Genomic DNA, 25,749 nt, shown 5'->3' on the forward strand with positions numbered 1-25,749 from the left:
TGAGATTCTGGACCACGTCACAAAATTACTATCAAGACAGACAAGCTTGCTTACATTTAAATATACCCTTTAAGAACTGCTACATTAGATCAGAATGTACCACTAAGCTGGTCCAGTGTCCTCTTTCTGACAGTAGCCATAAATGGATATTTAGGGGGAATATAAAAATAGGACATATACAAAGCAATCTTTTTTTTTGATATATTTTTCCAGCTTCGCGTAAGCAAAGATTACAGTGGTCATACTTACACTGGAAGAAACATCAGACTATTATGTTTAATAGCTACAAATAGGCTAATACTCTATCAGTAATCCAAGAAAGTCTTTTTTTGAAACCTTTTTAAACTTTTGCTTTCCACAATGTACGGTATTTCTCAATTTAACAATGAATGTTTTGGGAAAAAAACCCAAACTTCCTTGTTTGTTTTTAACAAGCTGCTTGCTAATGTCATTGTGTTTCTGTTAGTTCTTCGGTTAAGAAAAACACTGAATTCTCAATTTACCTTCTCTTATCCATTCAGGGGTTTTACAGAGCTTCAAACTACCATCTTCAAAGATACTTGTTTTCCAAGCTGGAAGCTTTAAATTTTTCAGTCAATGCTCATGTAAAAATAGCTTTGATCAACATCAGTCCCCTTTACTGTACTTTTCTTCTTCAAGTATTTTTTTTTTTGAGACAGGAGGCCAGAAATGCATTCAGCTGCAAGTACACTGAAGCAACGATATTTTCTGGTTTGTTCACAATTTCTTTTCTAATCTTTTCTAACATTTTCTTTGCCTTTTTGATCACCACTTCTATATATCAGAAAAGCCTCCACTTACACGATCATCTGTGTGTATGCCAGGAAAATACGCTGCTTCCTTCAGCATTCATGTTGCTGTGTGTTTACTAATAACACTATAAAGTGTGAAGGAAAGGTGTAGAGTAGGTACAGGTGATATGAAACTGAAAATACACGTGTCTCACGATGGAATTAAACGTTCGGTGTAATTCTAGGAAATAGCTTCTTTTCTGTATAAGCTCATCCAAGATATGGCATTAAGAAACAAAAGCTGTAGAGGTATAATATCACAATTATAAAGAAAGTAAAGGTTGTCATGAAACACTACATTAATTTCAATAAAACTATTTTGACAGGTTTTAAGTTTGAACAGTCACAGTCCTATGCACCTTCTGGGACAGTGGATGAACTCCACTGTAAATTCCACTGCAGGCACTCATGCATAACTTTGCAGGTCCTGTTTATCATTGCTAGTCCACCTTCTGTCACCATGTTTAAGACAGCTAAACGCCTTCTACATCAGAATCCAGCCACAGAATTGTCTGGAATTAGCAAAACTGGGAAAAAAAAATAATCTCCATTGTCTTTCTAACTAGACCTGGCAAAACTTCCTAGAACTGTTTGGTTATAAGAAGTTTCAAGAAAGCATTTTTGTAATAATTATCCCATTTGCACTGAATACAAGGCATACCGACCATTCAGATTTCATTATATGAGAAACATTCTAAGTTCAGTGATTAATTAGCCAAATAGCGTGGAACCTGGTGCTCTTCTAAAGTACATCTTTCCCCACGTCTTTTCTTTACTCCTTCTTTCCATTTCTCATTTTCATCATCTTATTCCTTCAAACTTGTCATACTTGATTGCACACAAGTTTATACATATAATTCCTGTTTCATTTACATACCAATGGTGCTTATACTGCTTACTAAGGTATTCCACTTTCTTGTCTTTCTGCTAGATATGTAGGAGGATATTTTTTGTTTACATAAATAAGTATTACATTGTTAGTTTAGATTACAAAGATCCACATACAGTTCCTTCTTCTGCCAGAAAAGAGATCGACTGATCCATTCCTCCACCTTCTGTGCCAATATAACGTTCGCTCTTTGTGCAAATTTCTGCAAGCTCCATCTGAAAAAAACATTAACATGTGAACCTTCCGCCAAGGTTAAAGATGATACTTTTATACTGCTTACATATGAACTAGTGAGGAAAAAAAAAGGAGATAATGATAGAGCTCTGAAACCAGTCTCTCACACACCAAGTAGTGTAAGCTGGTATTAACCGGGATGCCACGTAGCCCCTTTTTCCTTTTGTTCTGAAGCAAAAAAGAATCAACTATTCAGCCTCCACTGGACCCACCATAGCCAGATGCTTTTCAGAGTGTCCTTGTATAGATGCTTAACTCTTGCAGCTGTCCTCCTCCCACCTTCCTCATTCACTTCACAGCCTTCCATCCCAATAGCCAATATTTTGTTGATTTATTAGTTGAATATGTGCATCTTGGTAGCTTACAGAAAAATGCCAAGTTACTTCATACTATTTTAATGCACTGAGTCCATGATCAGAAATTATGCACTGAACCTAACTCAGAAAACCTTTCTCACTGTAAATACTCTAATCAGTGGTACTTGTCATTTCTCCTTGAGATACTATACTCTGCTTACATCATTGTTTATCTGAACTAATTTGTAACTGTATGTGATTTGCATTCTTTTGTGACATTTTAGGCATATCTTTGTGCATTCTGATACCTGTGGTCAGAGGATACTATGGGAGTGTGGAATATCACTATCATAACTGTCAAAAATAATAATTTACAGTAAAGCTTTCAGCCAGCAGGCCAAGTCAAAACAAAACACAGGAGAAGCCTTGGAGAACGGTCAAAGAACATAAACTAGTCGAAAAGAAGGTCAAAAGGAAAGCATCCATATCTACCTACTATGACCCCTACCAGTTCGTTTTTCTAAGCACAAGGGAAGATGGGAATAGAACTTTAGAAAAGCTGCAGTCCATTTTTCAGTCTGGTGACAAAGTCAGATTCAGATTCCACACTAAGGATGTAGCATCGCAGGATTGAAACAAACTAACCAGCAAGGCAAGGACATTAGCCAGCACAGAGCTGTAAAAGGCAGCAGATAGAGGCAGTAAATCACCATGCTAAGAGAGAGGTATGCGCACAGTGCCTGCCTGCTCACTTGCTCCATTTCTGTAATGGCACCACAGATAAAGTTGTAAAATTGGTGCTTAGATCAATGTAACCAGGATGAACTGTTTGCAAATGCACTAAGAACCAATTTACTCAGCTCACAATGCAGTTATGGCCAATAAGTCTTAGGCTGATAAGCAGAAGTTATCAAAAGAACATCAACAAAGTTACTCTAAAATTATGCAGACTGCATCTCTTTGAATCAAACATGGTAAATGACCACACACAAGAAAAAGACCACTAATGAGAGAACATAGAAAGTACAATCAGCAAACATACTCCTTTTCTGCAGGGCCTTTCCTTTGTGTATTTTAAAGATGAACTGAAATAGAGATAATGCTGCTTTTATTTTTCTTGAGAAAGTATAGGAACATCACACATCTTGGTGTTCCATCTTTTTAACAAAAGACATCTCCCAGTGCCTGACTTTTCCTGAAGATCAGGTTCACCAAGATTCGGTTTTCCTCCTTTGTCCCAAGTCCACTCCAAGCTGTCCCATTTCCAGTTTGAACTTTAGACCTCTTCATCTCATCAATGAAAGTTTAACATCCAGTCACCATGTGTCCCTGCTCCACTACAAGTTGGAAATAATTCCGAATGAAATGCTAATGAATGTAATGAGCTTTTTTTCCCCTCATTTAATGCTAAAATACTTAGCAACAGCTCTGCAGAAAAGAACAAACCTCCACACACAGCAGTCTCTAGATGCTCACTCCTTTCTACATGTAAAGGCATGCCTATTAAGAAACATCTGTTGCTGGGATGTGGAAATGCCAGCATGTTTTAGCCAGTTCTGCTGAACCTGCCTTTTGCCCCTCTGAGAACAGAGCAATACCACATCCCTGGTTTTTGTAGCCACTGGCAGGAGACATCAGACTGGAGTTCATGAATATTACTCACTGGCAGCAACAGAAACTTCTCCACACTGGCTAAGAAGACCATGCGAGCATACTGGTCATGCATACTTAAATACATGCAAACATACATGCAAACCTGGCCTGAAGTACAGCTCCTGAGGTACTCACAATGTATATTCCACTCTTGGCCACAGCTGCCTGACGTATTACTTCATCTGCAATTGCCAGATAAAGCTCTGCGAAGTCAGAAATTAAGCATTTCACCCTTCACTTAGTCTGGCTGCATGTCATCTCCATATACACATCAGCTACCGCTTGATTGCTTAAATCGTTCAGACTTTATGAGCCTGAGCTTATTAAATAAATATCAGGAGAAGTCTTGCAGAGGAGGAATGTTAACAATTAGGACAGTGCCACTCCCCTGTCCCTTTACATGGTCTGGTGAATTGTGCCTGGTTAAGCATTGGGCCTTGCTTCGTCCCAGCTCACCAGCTGTCCAGCTGCGTATGCTGGACTAACAGCAATGTTCGAGCTTGAGCAACTTTTGTTTTGAAACTTAGCAAGGATTGGCAGGACCACCAAGTAGTAACTGGCAAGGGTTGAGAAGAACCCTCTCCACAAGACAGCCCAAGGCATCCCTGAAACATTATTTGGTTTCTAATTTAAACAGGCCCTTGCTGACACAGGCTGGCCTTCTAATACTAGGATGAGAAGCATGTGAATGGAGAGGAAATTGTCATCTGTATAGAAAGCAGTTTCTACTTACTATTGAGACAAATGGGCAAATGTTTGCCTTTTTGCTAAAATGAGTGAAAGGGCAAAGTTCAGAGGAATTGAATTGTAGCTTTGCAAACTAATGTGAAGACTAAACTGGAGAGCCTTCTGTACATATTTGATACTTGGAAAAGGACAGTCATATGACTGAAACAGTGAACTAATGTTTGGAGGTCTGGGCTCAATTTCTAGCTCCACATTAAGTTTCTTGTGATTCAGGGAAAGTCCCTTTAATTCATCATGGCTCCATTTCCTCAGTAAAATGAGGAGTATCTTCTCCCTCTTTGTAATTAGTAATTGCTACTTAGGATTGTTAGATGATAATGCTATAAATATGTGTGACTTCATTACTAGAAACTGAAAAAAACACATTTTGCTACACAAGTTCTCTGACTTCAGGCTTCCAAAGGAATAATATCTCTAAGGAAAAAATAATATCTCTAAGGAAAAAAATTGCTAGAACCATGTAATAAAAGGAAATAACTTTTGCCTATCTCAGAGCAATGCCTTGTTTCTATTAAACTTGCAATACTCAGAAGCTCTTTATGGCAGGGACTGTTTGAATCATCGGTTATTTATATCTCTGTAGTGTATGTCTCACCTGTAAAAATACAGAGCTTCTCAGATCCCAGATTTCACTGCACAATTTGGCAACATCTCAAATGTATGTCTGAACAATACCTAGGCGTGCATCACTTTCTTCCTCCTGGCTGCACTGCAGTTCCTGCAGAGAAGTAACTCAGAGCATTCTTATAGCCACATTTAGGGGGATCACACCCCAGGCTACACCACAGCATCATCTGCCAGGCAGGTAGGTCAGCCGGGGCCAGCCACTCCTTGGTAGGACTCAAAGTACAACTGTTATGCATATAAAATAAACAATGTTGCCCCTATTGAGTTCTGCAGGAGTCCTAAACAGGCTTTCTTGCAGAGCTAGGTGAAAGCAGACATTTTTTTCTCCATGAAGCACCATGAGAAATACGCAGAAAGAATAAACCCCATTTGCACATAGGCTACAGTTCCGTCCCACGTTTTCTGATCCGTACAAGGTCACTTTGAGCCAACCACAAAACATAACAAGTTCGATGCACCCAAGACTTATTAGCATGTTTTTTCCATCCCTACAGCAGTATTTCAAAAACTCTAATAAATCATAATTTAAGTCTTCATAGAATTTTACATACTTCACTTTAAAAGCATTCCTATAAGGCTGCTATCTTCAATTTAGAGACAGCACAGATATTTACATGATTTGTTCAAAGTCATGTGAATCAGTCACAAAGCTGAAATGAGAATTCAAAAACCTCCCTATTTCCAGTATTGTGGCTTATTTCTCTAAAGAATATGGTCTCAGGGAAACACTTGCAGGGTGGGTTTAAAATGTTTTTTAAGATGATGGTAATGAAAAGTGGAACAAAAAGATACTAAAATCAAAGTAAAAATGGATCTGAACAGTAGCATTATGACTCTAGAAAAAAAAGACTTAAAGATGAATAAAAAATTTCCTTATCCCAGCTGTCCTGTGATCCACATATGCTACTGCCTTCTGAATTTCTGTATTATTGTTCCAGGAAGTTGTTCCAACAGGACTGGCTAGACCAGGACATCATTTGTGAATAATAACTATCATGTGGACAGTAAGTCCTAAGCTGTCATCTACAGTATTAAACAAGCAAAGTGACGTATTTGATTTATTTAGTAATCAAAAAAGTAAAGCTCAAACATCATGAGTTGTTTCCTTTGATCTTGCCCCCCTGCAAAAAAAACCCAAAACCCTAGCCAATAAGGGAAGTGCATATAACGCCCATGAGTAAGTAAGGGGGTGTCAGCTAGCTAAAAATCATTAAAAGACTTAGGTTGGAATAAAAATATAGAATATATTAACATAAAAGCAGACTTTGTGGGTCAAACCAATGCCACTTCTAGTTCTGTATCTTGCACCTGAAAGCGGGTTGTTAGTATGTACCAAAGGCCAAGTATAGATTGTATTTTCCCAGAACGTTATTTTTTGATAAAGAGCTTCCTAAGCTGAATGTGAATTCTGCACACTTAGTTACCAACAATGGATTTCTTATATATGAACTTGTCCAGACTCCCTTTCAACTCATTCAAAATTTAACATGTAGAACATCCAGTAACAAGGACCTCCACAACTTGTGAGGTGAAGAACAACCTCCTTTTGTTGATTATTAACATGCACCTGATTAGTTTCATTTAATACCTTCTGGCTTTTATAATGTGAGGGGCAATGAACAACTGATTCCTATCCACTCTATCGATTACATTCATCATTTTATGGACCTCTATCACTTCCTCCTTCAAGTGCCTTTTTCCAAAGAGTCCTAGCTTATTTTTATGTAGGTCATTCTGGACCTTTGATCATCCACGTGGCTTTTCCCTGAATATTTTTTTACTTTAGCTATCTTGGTCTGTAAGAAAGGAGAGAGGCAGACTTACAGCTTTTCTTAGACTGCCTTAGAGAAAATGTCACTGTATCTTTTGCTATTTTTATGTGGCAAATGAGCCACATAAAATGTGTGTTAATTAGTGTTGATACAGACATATGGTAATGCAACCTCAACCAGTTCAACACTACTATTCCACCTCTTTCACTGAGGTTACCATCCTGACGCCATAGTCAACAGGAGAGATTATGTGACTACATCAGCCACTCCTGTGCAAAGTCCCTTTGTTTGAACCTGCTTGGCAGTGGCATGGCTGAAGCAAACTCTCCCCTTCTGCTGACTGTAGTGAGGTCTGTAAAAATCAGTGACAGTAAACAGGGAAGCTGGGATGGAAACTTAAGTATCTAAAGTTAGTCTAGCAATACCCTGAGCTATTTTCTACAATTGGTCTGTTCAGCCTCTGAACATGGGAGAGGAATGAGCATAACATGACAGTAGTAGTAGCTGGTAGGTGAGTTAAATCTTAAAGTCTCCCTGGTGATCTGTGAAGAAACACTAAATATTGCAGCTTTTGAATGCCAGACCCAATATGATACATAAAAAAGCAAACAGTACTTTTATAGCTGTTGGCACATATGCATGCCAGGTTGGCTGTGCTTCCATGGGAGATGTTTAGTACCTGTGAGTTACATGATATATGAAGATATTTTTGTTGTTTACCCAACAAAAAAAAGATACAACACATTAAATGAGAATATCTGTAATTAAAACAATACAAAGCAACACCATTAGCAGTAGAATCTCAGTGCATACAATTCACTCACTTGCCTAATAAGCAATTAAGCATTAAGAAATTTATGTGAAGTAATACATCTATTTAAGGAAGCTGCTGTCTCTCAAGGATTTCAAAACCGAACTCTTAGGTTTTAGACAACTTTAGTTGGAACATTTTGAAAAAACTAAAAGTAACAATGTACAAAATGTATTTTTTTCAGGCTGTTCCTTTTCAGAAGCTTAATTCTAAAGTCTGCTCAGAACGTATCTTATTGCAGGAGGCAGCTCTTACCATTTTGTCTACCAGGCAACTGACCCCCATGTGCAGACCTAGGCTAGCCTTTGATCTAAGAGCTCTACTAACTACCTCTGCTTTTTGTTTGAAACAATTTAAGGTTCTCCCTGATAAGGAGCAAGTCAATCTTGGGTTACAAAGAAAGAAATTACTACCACTTAAATCTGTTTTATCTTTGAGCCACAAGATTTCCTATCCAGCATGCAGAAAGTCTAATCTGGGAAATCATATTAGTGGAGATATAATTTAGTCTGACAAAGAAGGGTTGTGATTTTTTTATTATTAGTTGCCTTATGCCTAGTTACTCTAGATGGAGAGATTTCTTGTAATAAGAACTCATCAATAGCTCTGCATCATGTTACCTTGTCTGGGATTTTTAATGGAAAAAGTGGGTTTTCAGTAAAATGATACTTTTCACTAGTATGTCTTTTTCTCTGCTTGTTTATGTTTCAATATGAAACACCTAAAATTCAGGTTTTTATTTTCAACTATTTTTGGTCCTTCAAAAATGTTAAAGAACTGATAAAAGAATATTTTTCTGACTGTTTCCAGGCTCAATCCAACATTGTATTAGATTTGGCCATATATACCCTGATACTTCAGCAGCATGATAAATTATGAACCACGCGATACAGCTCATTTGATTCTCTGTTGCCCCATCATTTATTTTAGTTTCTCTCAGTTTGATGTTATTGATAATTAACATGAAGGTCTAAGTGTACAAAGGTATTTAGGAATCTGAGGAATAATGAAAGTGAACAGATGATCACTTACTTATAAAAAAACTAAAAATAGAAACCTAAAGAATTATCTGGGTGAGAACAGATAAGGGAGTTCCACCTTTAATAGTCCCCTTGCTCACAAAGAGGCCAAGGGCCAACTGCTCTGATTTTCACTCATGCAATGGGTCTGGACAGTATGTAAACCGTGACAGAATTTGTCCCTATATAACTGTCACTGTCAATATGTTCCATACCAGTGATCAATCCCTTTCAATCTTACATAGACCTTTAAAGAAGTGAACCTGTGTAAGATTAAACTTCTTAAAAGAGTAAGACAATTAGTGAGTAGGAGACAGGGAAATATTTGTTAGTAAAACAGAATTAGCGTTGCTTAGTATTTTTTTGGAACCGGTTACCCTACATTACCCAGAAACTTGATATATACAAATCCAGAATGACAGCAGTAAAAATAAAGCAACCTTCTCTATAAAATGATAGTATTAAATTACATCTGCCTCAGTGGTTTTATGTAAGTTCATTTTGGTCAAAGTTAAATGTGCTAGATTTTCTATATATAACAATGCAGGAGTAGTGATAGCTAATCTTTAAAATAAAAAAACAATTTTCTTCCTGTTTTAAATTTTATTGTTTGCGAAGGGATGCCCCATGAAGAAAATACGTTTGTTAATATGAGTTATTTTTAGACTGTCATTTTCAGTGCTCCAAAAGTCTCTTCAGCATGCAGATTTAAGTAACTGGAGTATTTAAATATCTATTGAGCCAAAAGTCCTGTGCATACATTTAGTCTCTCTACAGCAATACAGTAATGGTTCCCCAATGCACATTCATTAACATTTTGGCCAGTTTAATCTGAAAAGTCAGACTCAGTGTGCTGCTTCCCTTTACAACAAATAATGTTGGTCATTTTATAGGAAATTTAGTGTAGATTTTCTATGAAATTCTACAGGGTTTAGTTCACAGCACACAGGACTGAAAATGGAAAATAAACATTTATCGATAAAGATGAGTATTTTACAGGAAGAAGAAAATATTCTTCATCACTTAAGGCGTATTTAAAGTCTAGTTAGATGGGGATTTCTTTTTTCAATCTGTGCATGGTTTATACATATGTATATCTGTGCGAAAAAACTTCTGAAATATAAGGCATTGTTTAATTTATTAAGGTATAAAATGATGCCCAAATTTTGAGGTTATTTTTACCATCAGGAATGTCCTTATTTTTAATATCTGTTCTTGACTAGGAATAGATTGCTGAAAGTTACCATCTGCTTCCAGTTTGCATACAAAATCCCAATTAGCTAAACTTCATGTATGTTTTGCAAGGTAATTATGCTTACTTTTTTCCAAAATGAGAAAATATTTGTCAGATAGTATCTGGATGTCCTCATGAGCACAGCAATCTTAGTTTGACTTCATCTGCCCTCTAACATGCTCAAATAGAAGGTTATCAATTTGGTTGATGAGAGATTACGGCCTTTGATTACCATTGCTCCAAAGTACTCTGTTTCCCCTTGATTACAAACACACATAGTCAAACTTAAGTTAAAGAACCCTGGGTTTTAATTCCACAGGGAGAAAGGAACTTTAACATTTCTCAATATTAACAGTACTTTAAAATACAATACCTATGTACCATTTTTTGTGTAAGCAATTTGAGTTTCTCATATAAATAAACTAGGCATGCATCTATCAAACATTTTTGATGCAGCAATATTATAAAATAATCCTAACTAGTATTATCAGCACACATTATTAATTTCAAAGTCACATTATCAATATGAATACTCACAGATTTTCTTGCCAGATAGCTAGATATTAAAGCCCTACTGCACATCAGAAAAATTATTAGGAAGTGGTAAAGTATTCAACTGAAGTCCTTTCCTTATTATATACAGGCTTCAGAAACAAAGTAGAAAGGATTCTAGTTGGCCAATCTGTTCTCCCACTGAAATCAATGACATTACCAGGTACAGTAACTGTTTAAATACAGGACAATGTTGAATGTTTTGAAAATACCACACTCAAATTCATCTGAGACGTAGATTGAGAAAATTGAAGCCAATGGACACTGTGCCATTACAGGTTACATTTAGGTCCTCTATTTATCATTCTGTCTGACTTACATTTTTCTTAGTCTAGATAGAGCCAAATATAATTCAACTTCCTATGTTCAACATTTCACATTAAATTAAATAAATCCTTTTCGCTTTTGATCTATTTTTCCCAATAAGTATGTGCACAGCTGCCCAGCCTTGAGCAACAGAATGTTAGGGTGGCTGAACAGAACTTAGTACCACAGGATTTAACATTTGGACAGCAACACTATCATCACATCTTTCAAGTAAATCTAGTTATTCAAAAGTACTAAGTGATTTTCTGTACTCATTAATTCCTACCATGAAACACAAAGCTGGGACAATTTAGAGCATTATTCTATTTCCTTTACAAAAAGTATCTTCTCCTGATGAAAAGTTGTACAAAAGATTGATTTTGTAACAGTAAAATAAAAATCACTTTAAAATCAAAAGCTAATACTGAGCATTGCTGTTCTTTGAGTGATGCCAACACAGTCTTAGACTGGTATCCTGTTTGGAGGAGAAAAATGGATTCTTTTTAAAGATCGCATTCTAAATTTTCCATCTTGTTATTTGAATGCTATTGCCCTGCTGCAACTGGTTAGCACTGCACATCTGGCTGAATTGTCTTGGACTGGTATTTTCCCTAAACTATTGTGTATGTGTGTGATGGGTTTTTTAAAAAAATATATTGTATGCACAGTGAAACAATGCCCTATTGCAGACTCCTACATACAATAATTAGTGACAGCAATTTTTTTTATTTTGTTTTCAATGTCAAAAAAGTGCTATTTTTAAAGTAAGCCACCATGAAATTCTAGCCATGCTTTTACAATATTTTTCATTTCAGGTTTTTTTGGCTCTTAATCTCATAGGCCCAAACTTCACACTGGCAGTGTTATCTCATAAAAGCTCTAAATTTCAACAACTTTTACTCTACAGCTACTATTTTTAACTTATATTTATCAGGAAAAAGAGCATATAACTCAAATATTCTCATAAAAATAGCTTCACAGAAACAAAACAGATAAATGTTCCATTCAGTAAAAGGTCAATTTTTCATAACTTTGGCTACAGAAGCCCTACAATTCAGCCAAATTTGATTCCAAAAGTTTCTATGTCCTGCTGCTACAGACCATCGTATTAAGATTTTGCAAAGTCCATCAAACTAATGAGGGGCAAAAAGTCAATCTTTTTCCATAAAATTACCACCATGACCAAATACTGTTACTTAGAAGTACTACCATTTACAACTTTTGCAACTCTCAAGCATTTGAAAAAATAAGACAGAGGGGAGAGGTGAAGTGATACTTCTTCCTTAAAAATAAACAAACACATAAATATCCAGAGCCCTAAAAATGCAAGGTCCTGGTTTGCTTTCTAGTAGAAAGGATCTGGAAAGCCCCTATTTCTGGTCAGCTAAGAATTCCCCTGCCATGGGGGAGCTTCCAGCTGATACACAGCCAGCATTACTGGACCCTGCACAGATACCATTTAACACCAGCACAGGATGCATTAGGAGCTGGAAAGAAGTGGCCAGAGCACGTTTTACAATTCTGAGGGCTCACATGCCTAGACTGCTCTAATTTATACTCAGACTAGCTCTGCCTCATACAAGGCAGTTCTGCGAGGCTAAGCATAAATTCAGTGCAACAGAGAATGTGGATTTAGCTAGATATAAGAGGTCTCTAATGCTAAATCATAAATTAGCCAAGAACACTGAACTTGTTTTTACTGTCCTGTAAGATTTGGGGAAACTTAGAGCCTGGACAAAAGTAATCACTCTTCAGAGCTGTCATCCTCTGTCTTAACCACCACAACCAGGTGTGCAAGCACATAAAACCTTGGATATGTTCTTAACTGCTTCTATGTTGGCTATTGGGAATTCTCATCTGTACATTAATTGCTCATTTTTCATCACAAGTGCAAAATATTTGGCTGCAGACAGCAGGATTTCCTGACAAAAATGTGCAACTGTGTCTCTTGTGTTCATCCAACTATATTTGAGACACAAGATTAACTTCCAGCACACCTTCCAACCAGCAAGCAGAAGACATTTTGGGTTGATTGAACAGGACACGAGGAGAAGGAAAGACATTCAGTGGAGTCTCTGTCTTCCTTCTGTTCCTCCGCAAGTTTCTATGAAAATGCCAAAAGGAGTTTTGCACCTTTCTTTACAACAGGTCTGGCATAATGCCAGCTGGTACTCCCAAGCCATGTGTAAATTCAGCTCAAGATACACACTGTATCATTTATTCTCTGAAGAAAGCTGTGCAGTATTTCTTGGAATAATGAAAACCTGGCTTCTGGTTTTCCAGATACAGATTTCTACTACCTAGTAAAATTTGGGCTTTCTGACCTCTGTCAGTTTTATGGATTTTGCAGATACCCAATTTCTGAACACATGCACTCCAGTGATTTTGATCAGTGGTTTCCAAGCTTAGCTCATTTGGTTACCACCATCAGAGATGGTGCTGACCTGTGATAAGACCACCTATGCAAAACCAGAAGCTTCTTGCCAGGCCAGGTACACATGTATAAAAAAGCATGTCTATCACCTCCAACCCTCTTACTGCAAGGTCTCATTTATCAGAGTAGGATCCTCAATTCCATGTTTTCATCTACCATTGCACTACATGTCTCACCTCACAAACTAGAGCCTCTGTTAAGTGTCCCATCCCTTACTTACCTTTTGACCACAATCACATCAACACAAAGCAGGGTGACAGTAACTGTAGCCACATCCTCCTACATAAAAAAGCCTCCCTGCCTCACCAACCCTGCTTCTTTCTGCCTTAACCCTGCTTGATACCTTCCTGAAGCAAGCACTGTGAGCTGTGCAATGTGGGATGGAACACTTACTGCCGAGCGGATTGCTGCAGCTGCAGCTACATAGAGAAGCAAGTCACAACTGATCAGCAAAAACCTTCTGTGTGGATCTGTTTACCTCATGGCTCAGATAAGTGCCTGTATACAAGCACAGTTAACAGCTGCCATCATCATGTACCACTTTAAGTTGGCTTTGTACCACGATTTGGGAATGTGCCTTAGACAATAGGCACAAATATGCATAACAGTCACATTTAGATCTGTTCTTTGCTCTTTCTGACAATGTTCTAATTTAAGATCCTAGTCTCACTTAACCAGACATTTTTACTGCAGAGAACTTCATTCCCACATGGCACCTTCAGGGACCATGACTCCTCCAGAAATTTGTATTACATGAGCCAAATTCTACTAACAGTTGTACTGCTAACAGGTCACATACTTGCGGGTTTGTTTTTAGACTAATGTTTGTTTAAAAAAGTGAGGAATACATTTTGGACTGTAAATATGTTCATTCCAAAAAAACTGTGAAGAGAATAAGGAGAAGCAGATGGAAGAACTTTACCTCTACATTGTGCTGATTATATAATTTATCAAGAAATTGTTCCACAGGCCTCCAACAGATGCTCTGCTGTTAAAGCCATGAAAAGTCATTCAGGGAGACGGTAAAGGCCTCGGGGGTGTGGTCCACATGCTTCAGCACATACATCCTCAGTCCTGGCCTGCAGATAGCACATCTGGTCCAGGCATGGACCTCGTGGCTGGCCAAAATACAGGCTTGCAATAATGCTCCTTTTTTCAGCTTTAATGTAAGCCTGTTTTCTTGCCAAATTCAAATCCTGCCAAAATTTGGCCAAAGATGTTTGCTCAATTGTGCAATATCTTAAGTTTATATCCAACAACTCTTTGCAAAAACAATTGTATCGTGTTTTTAATGTTTACAGGCATTAACAATATTTAATTTTAAGTAGAATTTTACTGCTGACACTCTTGTGATTTACAGTAAATTACCTTAGAGAGGGTTTTTCCATTAGCTCTTAGTGTCACGAGTCCTGCACAGCACACCAAAGCACTGGAGCTAGAGAGACCAGAACTTGGAGGGATGGTTCCATCTAGCAGACAATTCATTCCAGTTGGATTATTAAGACCAAAATGTTCCTAACAATGAAAAAATAAACAATCTCAGTTTCAAGTACAGACAGGCTCAGGCTTGCAATTATCTGATACTTAGAAAGAGAATCTTTCTGTTGAGTTGCTGGAACCAAGGACCTGCTTCTGGTATCTCCAAAATAAAGCAAAATTTTCATTCTATTCCTCAAGAACAAATCCAATGGTAGGGCTTCAGCCAAAGGTATGTCTGCAATTCCTGTACACAAACATACATGAGCTGACAGAACCGTACCCCAAGCAGAATTCAGTATGGGCTAAACGCCCAAGAATTTACCAAGCTTCGTGGGTGGGTTTTGCAGCAACTGGCTCTGCTCTGAGCTGCTGTGGTGACAGTATCAGAGGTTACCAAACATTTTATACCCTACTTTTGTCCTTTCCTCCACAGCTTCTCACTTAGGGCATCCTAAAGAGCTTAAGGTCCACTTTATGCTTCACTTCTAATGCTGCCACGTGTTACTAGGGAGCCACATCACACTGATGGGGAACTAGTAGCCATGCAGCTGATACTCCTATCTCCTGAAGCACCCACAGGACTACCACTGAGAAAACCACAATGGTACTTCAAGGATACTATGCTTTAGGAGGCACAAAGACATACCTACCAGTGGTGACGGTCTCTGTCATGCTATAGAATAAAGTTTAAAATATTTTTACATACATGATAAATATCATCGCAGATATTACATTTAATCCAGAAGTCATAAATCACTGTGTATATACTCTTATAATTACTTTTTATTTGTTTTGTCTTTTTATTTATAATAACTTTAATATAAATTCCTCTCTGTTGTTAGTTTGAAATAAACATGCAGTACTTATTAAAAAATCACTGAATGTATATGGAGGTTATATGAATAGCTACATTCTGATACAGATTTATATGTCAATAAACTATGCTACAATGTCAATAATCAGAAAAAATGGCAGTGTTTCCATAAAGAAATGCCCACCTTCAAAAGATTTCTACTACTTTTCCTGAAACAACTTCAACCATGAATACCAATGGTAGAGATCAGCAAAGACAAAGAGCCTCCTTTAATGTCTTCTACCATCACTTCAAATTATTTTAAATTTCCCTTTCTACAAATATAAGGGAATTCATACCTCAAATACTATTGCTGCCCATGCCCCTTCATGAAGAACGCTAGACAGGCTTGTTCAAAAACAGAAAACGCTTGAGTAACCAGAAACTGATCCACAGTTTCTGGATTGTCTTGAATGTGAATCAGGCTTACAAACTTATCACGCGATGTTTAAATAGAAAACGTACTTCAGTTTCAAAAATGAAAATGGACTTTGCCAAGTTCTGCAATAGTTCTGTCCCAAAAGGATAGCATGTTCAACTTAATATAAACAGATTATCCCGCTGGACCCTCTGAGTACTTGTATTTCAGTGTTTCTTAAGTCTGTAACATTTATGCTTATTTTCTGCCAGTGCTAGAGTCTGCAAACCTGTTTTGCAAATTAACCTTCAAGTATGAAAGTTTGTCCTTAGGAAACAAATCTCAGTAGCAGACTGCAAAATAAAGTAAATTGGTTATGCTAGCCTTAATATAAAAAAAGATATATTGTAAAGAAACCTAATCTACATCTCTACAGTCAATGCAATTTAAATGCCTGTGTTACTGAGCAACACAAAATTGAAAATACTCATGTTACTGCAAACGTAAGTAATTTATTGGGGTCTAAACATAGGGGCAGGGGACTGTTTAGGAACTGTGGATTGTAATAAAGTGACTTGTGGCACTGATTATTCCAAATATTGTATTTTGAAGGCTCTGGTGGTAGGTTTGAGGCAGGCTCTGTTGGCTGCCTGCAGTCCTCATCTATTGGATCATCCTGTGGGGTGACCTAGATGGCCTATCCTGAGGCAAGCTTCATGTGCTTCAAAAAGCACATTCACCCATAATTTGGGCTGCCTGTGGCAACCTGTTCCTGACCTAGCCATCACTGTTTATCCCATCTGCCCTTCCAGAAATATCACTGGATTGACATCAAGCTGAGAAGTCATCATGTTTTTTCTCAAAGGGCCATGAATCACCTGCAAACAGCAGGTGAGATTTATAGGAAGCCTCAAGTGTGAGTTCAGGCTGCCTCCCAGGACAACACTGACAATCAGCACTTAGTTTCACAAGCAGTTCAGTCTTCAAGTCAGTCTGGAGACAGGCTAGCTCACAAAGGAGAAGATAAAGCTCAAATGAGCAGACAGGTAAATGTCTATCTGTTCAGTGTTCCCGCCTTTACTGTAAGTGTGCCATTTCCTGCATAGCTGCACTCAACTCAGGAAATTTTGAAAATCCCATTCAAATTCCACACACTGAAAATCTGGTTAAGTAATGGTTTTCACTGGAATATTTCTCCTGTATGCTGTTTACTTACAATTTACATTTTCTGTTGCCTACTGCATGAGTCAGCTTCACTCAGTTGTGCACAAGTTGTAGGTTTCCAACATGAATGGAAATTCATGTTTTTAAACATGTTTCCATAGGAAGAAAAGGACTAAAATATGATCTTTGTGTCCTGACAGACAAGCCTCCAAAGCTTTTTAAAAGCAGATTTTAATTAGACGATTCCATGGGAAAGCATGATGTTTAACTTCAAAATAGAGAAATGTCATCTTGATAATGAGTTTGATCATGACTTTACTATATAAGTAATTATTTGCTATTGTAATTTATGTAATGAAAATAGGGCTCTGCAAATATTTTAAAACAAACCCACGCATATCTCCTCTTCAAATTTTAACATAAAAATACTAAACTGTATGTCAAGAAAAGCTATAGAATGCAGGAAAGTATTTTGAGGGTGAATAGGTATGCTTGTCGTATTTTACTTCTACATTAATTTCATAAGTTAAATGGATTTGGCTTACCTGAATACCCTTCAGTCCACACAGGAAGTAGTTATGCCACTGAGGTTTGGTTTTGTCAATCTGAATGTTATTAACACTAGTACTGAAATCCCTGCAAAAACAGAAAAACCTTGAGGCTTTAACTTACCAGTAAACTTAGCTTGAAAAAAACATGGCTTATTACTGCCACCTGCTGATGAACAAAAACATTTCGATGTTAATTTTCTTCAGTGCAATGGTTTTTGGGTTTTTTTTGTACAGATCTTCTTTATTAATCGATTCTATAAGGATATTTTAGATTGAAGCATAAGAATTTTTGCTTAAGTTATAGAATTTATTAAATAAATTCAGAAATTAAACTGACTTTGGCATCCTTAATTAAGGCAGCATGCCTACCATTACGTGTGTATTTTCTCTTGATCTCTTAGAGAAGTGAAAATCTAAATAGTCATATCTGTCAAACCTAGAATAGAGATAAATACACTTCAGGTTCTCTAGTAATCCCTGCTCGGGAATTCATCTTCATTACCTTTGCTCTGAATGGCACTTCACTAAAACAAGCCTAGTGCTGCAAAATTATTTTATATATGTTACAAGATACAAATCAAATAGTTTAGAATAGTTTATCTATTTCCTGCAGGATAATTCTGATAATGGTTTTCCTACTCTATCTTCATTTCAAAATAATAAAAATGTTAAGCCTGAATGCTCCTAAAGAAACTACTGCTACAGATTGGTGCTGTCAAAGTGAGCATGGAGTGATGCACAGAGACCTTAGAGGAGCATGCGTTAAGCACCAAGAATTGCAGATTGTTTAGAAGTCTATACTGTTGAATGTCCAGTAACTGTATCTACCTGATGTCATTACAGCAGATGCCCAACACAGAAAGAGGAAAGGCACTGAGAAAGTCAAGAAAAGCTAACAAAAAATATTCAAAAGTTGCAGGCTAAGCTGTGCTTTACAAGGCAAGGTCTGCCAAACAATATGAACAGAGGCAGCTGAATTCCCTGGAAATATTTAGGTTTAATGGGAATAAAACCACTTTCAAGAAATTATACAGCAGGGGACAGTCTGCAACTCCTAAGGGCATGGAATTTTTTGTTCTTATGCTAGTCCCACACTCTATCTGTAAACTATGTAGTTTAGTGATATGCTAGTTCTATTTTTATCCAAAATTATATCACTAGTTAATACCTGTAATGAATACCAGTGTGAAGGTGTTTTTAATGGTAAAGTATTCTGTTACCTATGGAGAAACAGTTATACTAATATAAAGCATCTTTACAATGATACACTTGTCTTCAAATGATGGTTGAAAACTTCACTTTATTCTGGTGCAATTAAAGGCTGCAATTTTTGTGTTATGTAACCCCCAAAGCTGACAACCAGTGTACAAAAAGACCCAGAATCCTGCCTCTTCACTTGGTCTAATGCTAGCTATGCTGTAGTGAGCTACTCCACTTGTATTACCAGTCTACAACCTGCTCCTAGCTCAATGTTACATGACAGATCTTACACTTCAAGTATCAACTTAGAATTACCATTTTGTCAGTTATACATTCAATTTCAACAGTCAGTACAGTGCAGAAATATCAGAGATTGGTGTACAGTTAACATACAAATTGCTGTCTTTCAATCTGAACTGTTCAAAATAGTGCCACTTACAGGACATCATCAAAAATGCAGCATCAAAGAATTGTACAAAGTTAGTGCCAGAAATTACTGGGATTTGTAGAGTAACACAAAAGATCTGAAAGGGAGTATTGATATTACAGTACAAGGAAAGTTTGAGAATAGCTGTAAAATTCTTCCAATTTGAGATTCATGTGTAGTCAGAACAATCTCCCAGAAAATAAAATAACATCATTTTGCTTATGGCTTTTCAATATAATAAAAAACCCAGAAGTACTTGTAAAATAGAAAATACTTGTCAAAAGTCATGAAAATTAAAAAAATCCTGTGTTTCCTTATGCTTGTTCTCTACAATAATCCTAAATTATTATTGTAAAAAAGCAATGTTGATGGAAATCAATGCGTAAAAGTGATTAACAGAAAGCAAATCTGAAGTCCTCTTTCCCTCAAAAAAGAGTTGTAAAGTATTTTATCTTCATAATTCTTTTTATACAATCAGGCAAAGTAAAACTTCAATGAACAAGACATAAACTATGATTATATTTGCTGGTTCTCAAGACAAATTAAAATAATGACTTCGTAAAATGCATTTTGCTCATTTCTGCAATCTTTTTGCATAGAAAATGAAAGAAAAATTGGCATTGAATTTGGCAGGTTTCACATGAACATAATTCACACAAACACAGAATGTGGTACTGTCAAGATGCCCAGAATCCTTAACTGTATTTTTTTTGTTATCACATTCAATTTGTTGTAAAAACCAATTCCTAAATTGATAACGCCCAAGCGTTATCTTAAATCAGTAAATCTTAAGGCTTGCCTTTGATCCTCCTACTGGAAGGCAGACAGTTTGATATAAGAACTTTACAATAAAATAAAATAAAAAATTGGGAAAAACATTCCTATAAAGTAAAAATACTGATATTGTCTGTTCCAGCCTTTCTGTTTTAAAGGATTCTTGGGAAAGCTTGCCCCTCCTCCAAGCTAGATATAAGCATTCCAATTCTTCTGCATAATTAGAAGAGGAGAGTTTTTTAAGTAGTGTGAAAAACACATGTGCCTGAGGTGTTTTTTACTGTCTGAATAGTAATTAATCCTTATTTTTGGGAGACAAATTTGGCTCTTTGTCACAGAACGTCATTGTCTTGTCAAACTGTTAGTTTATCTGTTTAAGTCCTCTGTAAAAAAAAAAATCCGATTTTTTAAAAAAAAGATTTTCAGGTTTTGCCACAAGATGGAAACCAACTGATAATTATCATCCTCTGGTATGTCTGAAGGCATTTAGAGAAGTATCACGTCAGATATTCTCTGTACACGTACTTCTCAATTACAAAGATTTTATGTGAAGGGGAGGTACCAGGAACTTCAAAAGACTAATTTTTGAATGCTGTTTTAGCCCAAATAACACTAAAGGCATCTGATCAGTTGGGATGATTTCTGATTAAAAACACATAGGTAGTTTTTCTTGCAACCTGTTCTTCGCCCTGTTTTCCCTGAAAGTTAACATGAACCATCAGAGTGGAAGAGGGCTACAGAACTGTTACACATTTTACCAGTTCATGAAACAAGAATGAAATAGGAAATAGTGATTCTGCGGAGGCTTATGGTTAGTCCTTGTTTGCCAAAGGCCTATATATATGCATTCACCACAGGCATAAATCTACCAGTGTAACAGGCTGGGAAAAAAGATACACTGTCAACAGTTTTGTTATGTGGTGTAACATTCAAAGTGTTGAAAAATATTTCTTTGTTATGAAATTATGGGCATGTTTTAGCTTTGTTTTTAAGCAACAGTGTCTCAACAAAATAGAAATGCTTAATGCTGTATTCTGAGAACTCTTCTTGGTTTACAGTTTAAAACATACCATTTCAAACTGAAACCAGAGCAGATATAAAAATATAGTGACTGTGTATGCAATTTGAATTCAAAGGCTGTAATTCCAGATTTGGTATGAACTGTATGTACCTTAGGAGAAGGCCATTTCAATTGTGATGTAATGTGCCAAAGCTTAAAGACCAAGTAAAAATGTTTACCTTTCGGTTACTGCTTTATTTAGTATCCATTATAACAACTTTTCCTAATCAAAGCTATTATAATTCTGGAACTACCGCTTCTTGCAGAATGGTTTTGCAATACAGCTTAAGCCCTGCTGGAGGCTGCTATTAAAAAAGGGAAAGGTCCCACTCACGTCTTCCATTTCCTATTCCCCTGCTCACCACTGCATGTTCCCACTGTTTACCCCAAGTCAGCTTTAGTGCTGAGTGCAAGGCAATTCAATTCACTAAAATGACAGAAAATTAACCAGGCAAAAAATAGGTGAATAGTGCACTTTTTACCTTAAAATCAAACAAGTACTACACCTAGTAAAAGGCAGAGGGTGGATCAATGTTAGAAGCAGAGACAGGGAGACTACGGGTAAAAGAAGCAAGCCATCACCTTTTGGTGGTGGCAAACTCTTAATTTAGCCCAGCTATAATGTGAAAACATACTCTACAAAGTGAATGAAAAACATTTGAGTATTTATACTTACCACGGAAGTAAAAATTCCTTTCAACTGCCTTACTTGCAGGCAGCAGCTCAGAACATATTTTTATAACAAACTGAGCTTTAAGCAGGAATATGTGTTTAAATAGTTCCCACTTTTGGCAGTATGTTCCTGTCCCTGTGCTGCCATACACTGTGCTTTCAGGGAGTAATTTACCATTGGCTTAAACCAATGGCTTAATAAAAATGTCTTAAACTAAGCTTGTCCTGATTCTGACTTTTGCAAAATCCCCACAAAAGTTCATGTGGATAAGTGACCTGATCTGAACTGCCATGCAACCACACAAATATCAGTCTGTTACAAGGAAGAAGGCAGGAAAATGTGGCTGAAGTTGAAAAGAATGGCAGGATTATTTCCCTATGTTCAGCATTTGTGAGACCATAGCTGGAATACTGTGTTCAGTTTTGGCGTTTCCCAATACAAGAAAGACATTGGCAAACTGCAGGGAGTCATTGGCAAACTGCAGGGAGTCCAGCAGAAGACCATCAAGATGGTTACAAGGGATCTCCAAAGGTCCCTTCCAACCTAAATTAGTCTCTGATTCTGCAAACAAGCAGCTGTGGAGGAAGTGGAAGAGAGAGAATACAGATTCTTTGAACCAGGATTGTTGCTAAAGCCATTGTGTTGTGAAAACACAGTCCCAGGTTCTCCAGAGCAGGGTAATGTTAGCTTACATATGCAGTAATTGATTACAAAACATTTCACTCCCTTCTCCAGGAGAAACTGAACTGCTGCCAGTTATGGGGATTACATCAAGAAAGATGAGCTACAACAAGGGAAGACAGGATTGCACTTTTAGAAAGACTGAAAAATCAGAGGCCTCACAAGAGAAATCTGAACAGACAGGTGGGAAACAGAAGTAGCAAACCTATTGCTCTAAACTAATATGCACAGCATAGCATCAATGGGATTCCATCTGCTTATATCATTTTACACAATTAAACTCTATACTGCAATGGCAGTTTGTCAGATCTCTGGGAAGTTAACCTGTATTGCACTTGCATAAAGAGGTTCATAAAAATTAGTGAATAAACAAAGTAATTACTTACAAGTACAAAGAATTGGTATTTGCCAGTTGCACAACTTTAGTTTTTACAGGTTCTACTGCCATCAGTATATCTTGTTCTATAGCCATAGGGAGCACAGCATAGCCACAGTAGTCTATATGTTCTCCTACCAAAGAAAAGAGGTAATTAAAATATTTTGGAATAATTCTTTCTAGAATAGCAGTTACAGGGCTTCTACAGGGGTTCAGTGTTGTTTACCATACAAGACAATTTCTGAGCATAGTCTCAACTCTTATTATTTAAAGTTTGGGGTGCATTTCCTCCATTTCATATTACTGCACAAAAATTTTCTTCTTTCTTTAGTGATTTTATCTATGACATATGTTTATAAATCTTCGTGTTTTAACACTGGCTTATAAAAATTAAAAAAACACTACATAGATTATTGTCCAGCAATGAAAATGGCCACATTATTTGTACATTGTTGTGACAGTACAAAAAATTAAGTCAAATCAATCACATTTAACTGATGACTGGAAGAGATAAAGGCACCACAGGACTCCTCATTATGTGATCTCCTTTGCTCATGTGGGTGATTCATTAGCCCACCAGCGAAGGCTTGTGGTAGAAATTTTATATTTTATTTTTCATAAAATTTCTGGACTTTTTTTTCCAAGAAGATAATAATTATATATAAATAATCATTAATACAGTTACATACAACACATAAAGTAATATTAAAGTAGAAAATGTATGTAGTAAACATCCTCTCTCTTGGAAGTAATTCCCAGTTAGCATATGCCGTCTATTTAATCTATATGATATGTTCACACAGCACCAAGATAAAAATTATCATTAATTGCACAATGGACTAAATAATTTTTAAAGCTCTGTTTTGCAGGATCCTTTTAGTTACAATGTCTTCAAATGCATAGGGTTACTTTATGAATATCGAAGAAATTGAGCTCTAGGGAGAGCACCATCTTAATATGGATAGAGAAATCTCAAAAATAAGGCTGCCACAGAAATACAAGTAAAACCTAAATACAAAATAATTGTGTCTCTCCAGTCTGCCAGTGAATCACAACCAACTGTTCTAAGTTCTGTGGACACCACTCTATGGAAGAGTAAAGAAGAGCAGATGATGGTAGAATCATTTCATGCTTTATCATATGCATTGCTGTGTGGCTGGTTATATTTGGTAACAAATTATAATGGAAGAAAAAAAATATACTAATTTAATTTGTGGATGCACTGTTCATCAACTACTTTAGATTAAATTTCCCAAGTCTTTCAAAAAAATGGTATCCAACCATAAGCTGGCAAGTTACTCCAATTTTCAAAACCATCACTACTATAAATGTTTTTTCCAAAACTGATATTTGAGTGTGCAGTTGTTTGTAATGAGGTGTAGTAAAAGCTAGTAAAGTATCATATTCTGTTTTCCATTTATCACAAGCAACTTCTCTGAAAAAAATAAAATTAAGACCAACATTATTTTGATTCTATGTTTTGAACTACTCGGCTTTTATGATGGCGGATAAAATAAAAATATTAATTTTTCTCTTTACCTATTAAGTTGACTCGCCCTGGTGCACGAACATAAAACTTGGGAGCCGATCCAAATTTTGATATAAACATCTCCTTCAGCTTCTGCAATCTGAAAGGTGGGTTAGAAACATTTAGAAGGACTATATTTGCAAAAAAGGCAGGAAGTTTCCACATTTCTTGAAGTAAGTTCGATTCAACTTTTTGAATTAGGTGTTTTGTCTGTTATATCAAGAGCGACATTAAGGTGCTTATTTTTGCTCTTCGTATAACATTCATTGTGACAGAGAAGAATCCATTTAGAATATTCTAATTAAGAAACGTGTATGTTCACTTGAAAAGGATAGAAGGGGCCTTATTTTATTTAAGTCCTCTGTCTAGGTTGGTTCTAGACAGAAGCAGGGAAGGCAGTTGCCTGGGGTAGCAAAATACCATGGCCTCCAGCTACCTCTCCTATGCCACAACCCTGTAAAACTGTTTGCCATTGAGGAAGAATCCAGCAGTGTGGACCAATGGCTCATTTGTGGCACTGGGATTTGTCACATACACACAGAGGCACTCCCTTCAAAGTCAGATCTGACCGCACCAGGCCTGAGCAAATTCATTTTCTTCCAAGTTTTGACTCTTATCAATTTCCATATTAGATACTACCTCATTTCTGTACAAATACGTATGCAGAGAACTAGAATTCCAAACCTCAGATTATCCCTGCAACTTACTTAGTATTTACTCTACAGGTTTACAGCAACAGTTCACAGAAAGTTCTTCAGGTTTTCCATTTGGAGGTGCTAGATGTGCCACTGAAAGTTCTGATGCAAAGAAAAATTTGGCATATTGCTTTATTTCCTAAGACTGTAAAGGTATCTAGCTTCTGCCCTGTGTTTGCAAAGCTGGAATGCTTTAGTGTCATGTAGGAACTGGGTAAATAAAGACTGAGAAGAGATTAAGCCATTATCTTAGTGAAGCATGAGAAATTTGACAGTGATTCACTTCAAAACTACCTTAAAGCAATTTAGGTTGCACGCTAACCTATTAACTTTAATTAATGTAAGCAAAAGACTAAATGATGAAAAAGCAGTAAGAATACAAGAAAAATAATCTTTAAAATGGGACTTACAATATTTCACTGACATACCCTGTTGGCTTTAAAGCATGTAGCCAATTAAATTTTTTTTTGTTGTTTTTTGTCTACTAACAAAAATCTAGTAACAGGAACCCTGCTAAGGTTTCTACATTTAGTCTAAAACTAGA

At 36.7% G+C, this 25,749-nt stretch overlaps 1 protein-coding gene across 3 annotated transcripts in view; it reads right to left on the reverse strand.

Annotated features, from left to right (window-relative positions):
- GALK2 (galactokinase 2) overlaps positions 1–25,749 on the reverse strand; it is a 50,316-nt gene that overhangs the window by 22,915 nt on the left and 1,652 nt on the right. For all 3 annotated transcript variants that reach the window (XR_012652799.1, XM_075045218.1, XM_075045219.1), the window contains 5 exons: positions 24,522–24,610; positions 22,993–23,116; positions 17,786–17,876; positions 14,755–14,901; positions 1,818–1,916 (listed from right to left, as the gene is read on the reverse strand). Coding sequence is in view for 2 of the 3 variants with exons in the window: in XM_075045218.1 (XP_074901319.1) it covers positions 1,818–1,916; positions 14,755–14,901; positions 17,786–17,876; positions 22,993–23,116; positions 24,522–24,610 (550 nt within the window). In the remaining variant the exon portion in view is untranslated. The remainder of the gene's footprint in view (positions 1–1,817; positions 1,917–14,754; positions 14,902–17,785; positions 17,877–22,992; positions 23,117–24,521; positions 24,611–25,749) is intronic.

Source organism: Buteo buteo, chromosome 13 (assembly GCF_964188355.1).
Source record: "Buteo buteo chromosome 13, bButBut1.hap1.1, whole genome shotgun sequence".
Classification (NCBI taxonomy): Eukaryota; Metazoa; Chordata; class Aves; order Accipitriformes; family Accipitridae; genus Buteo; species Buteo buteo.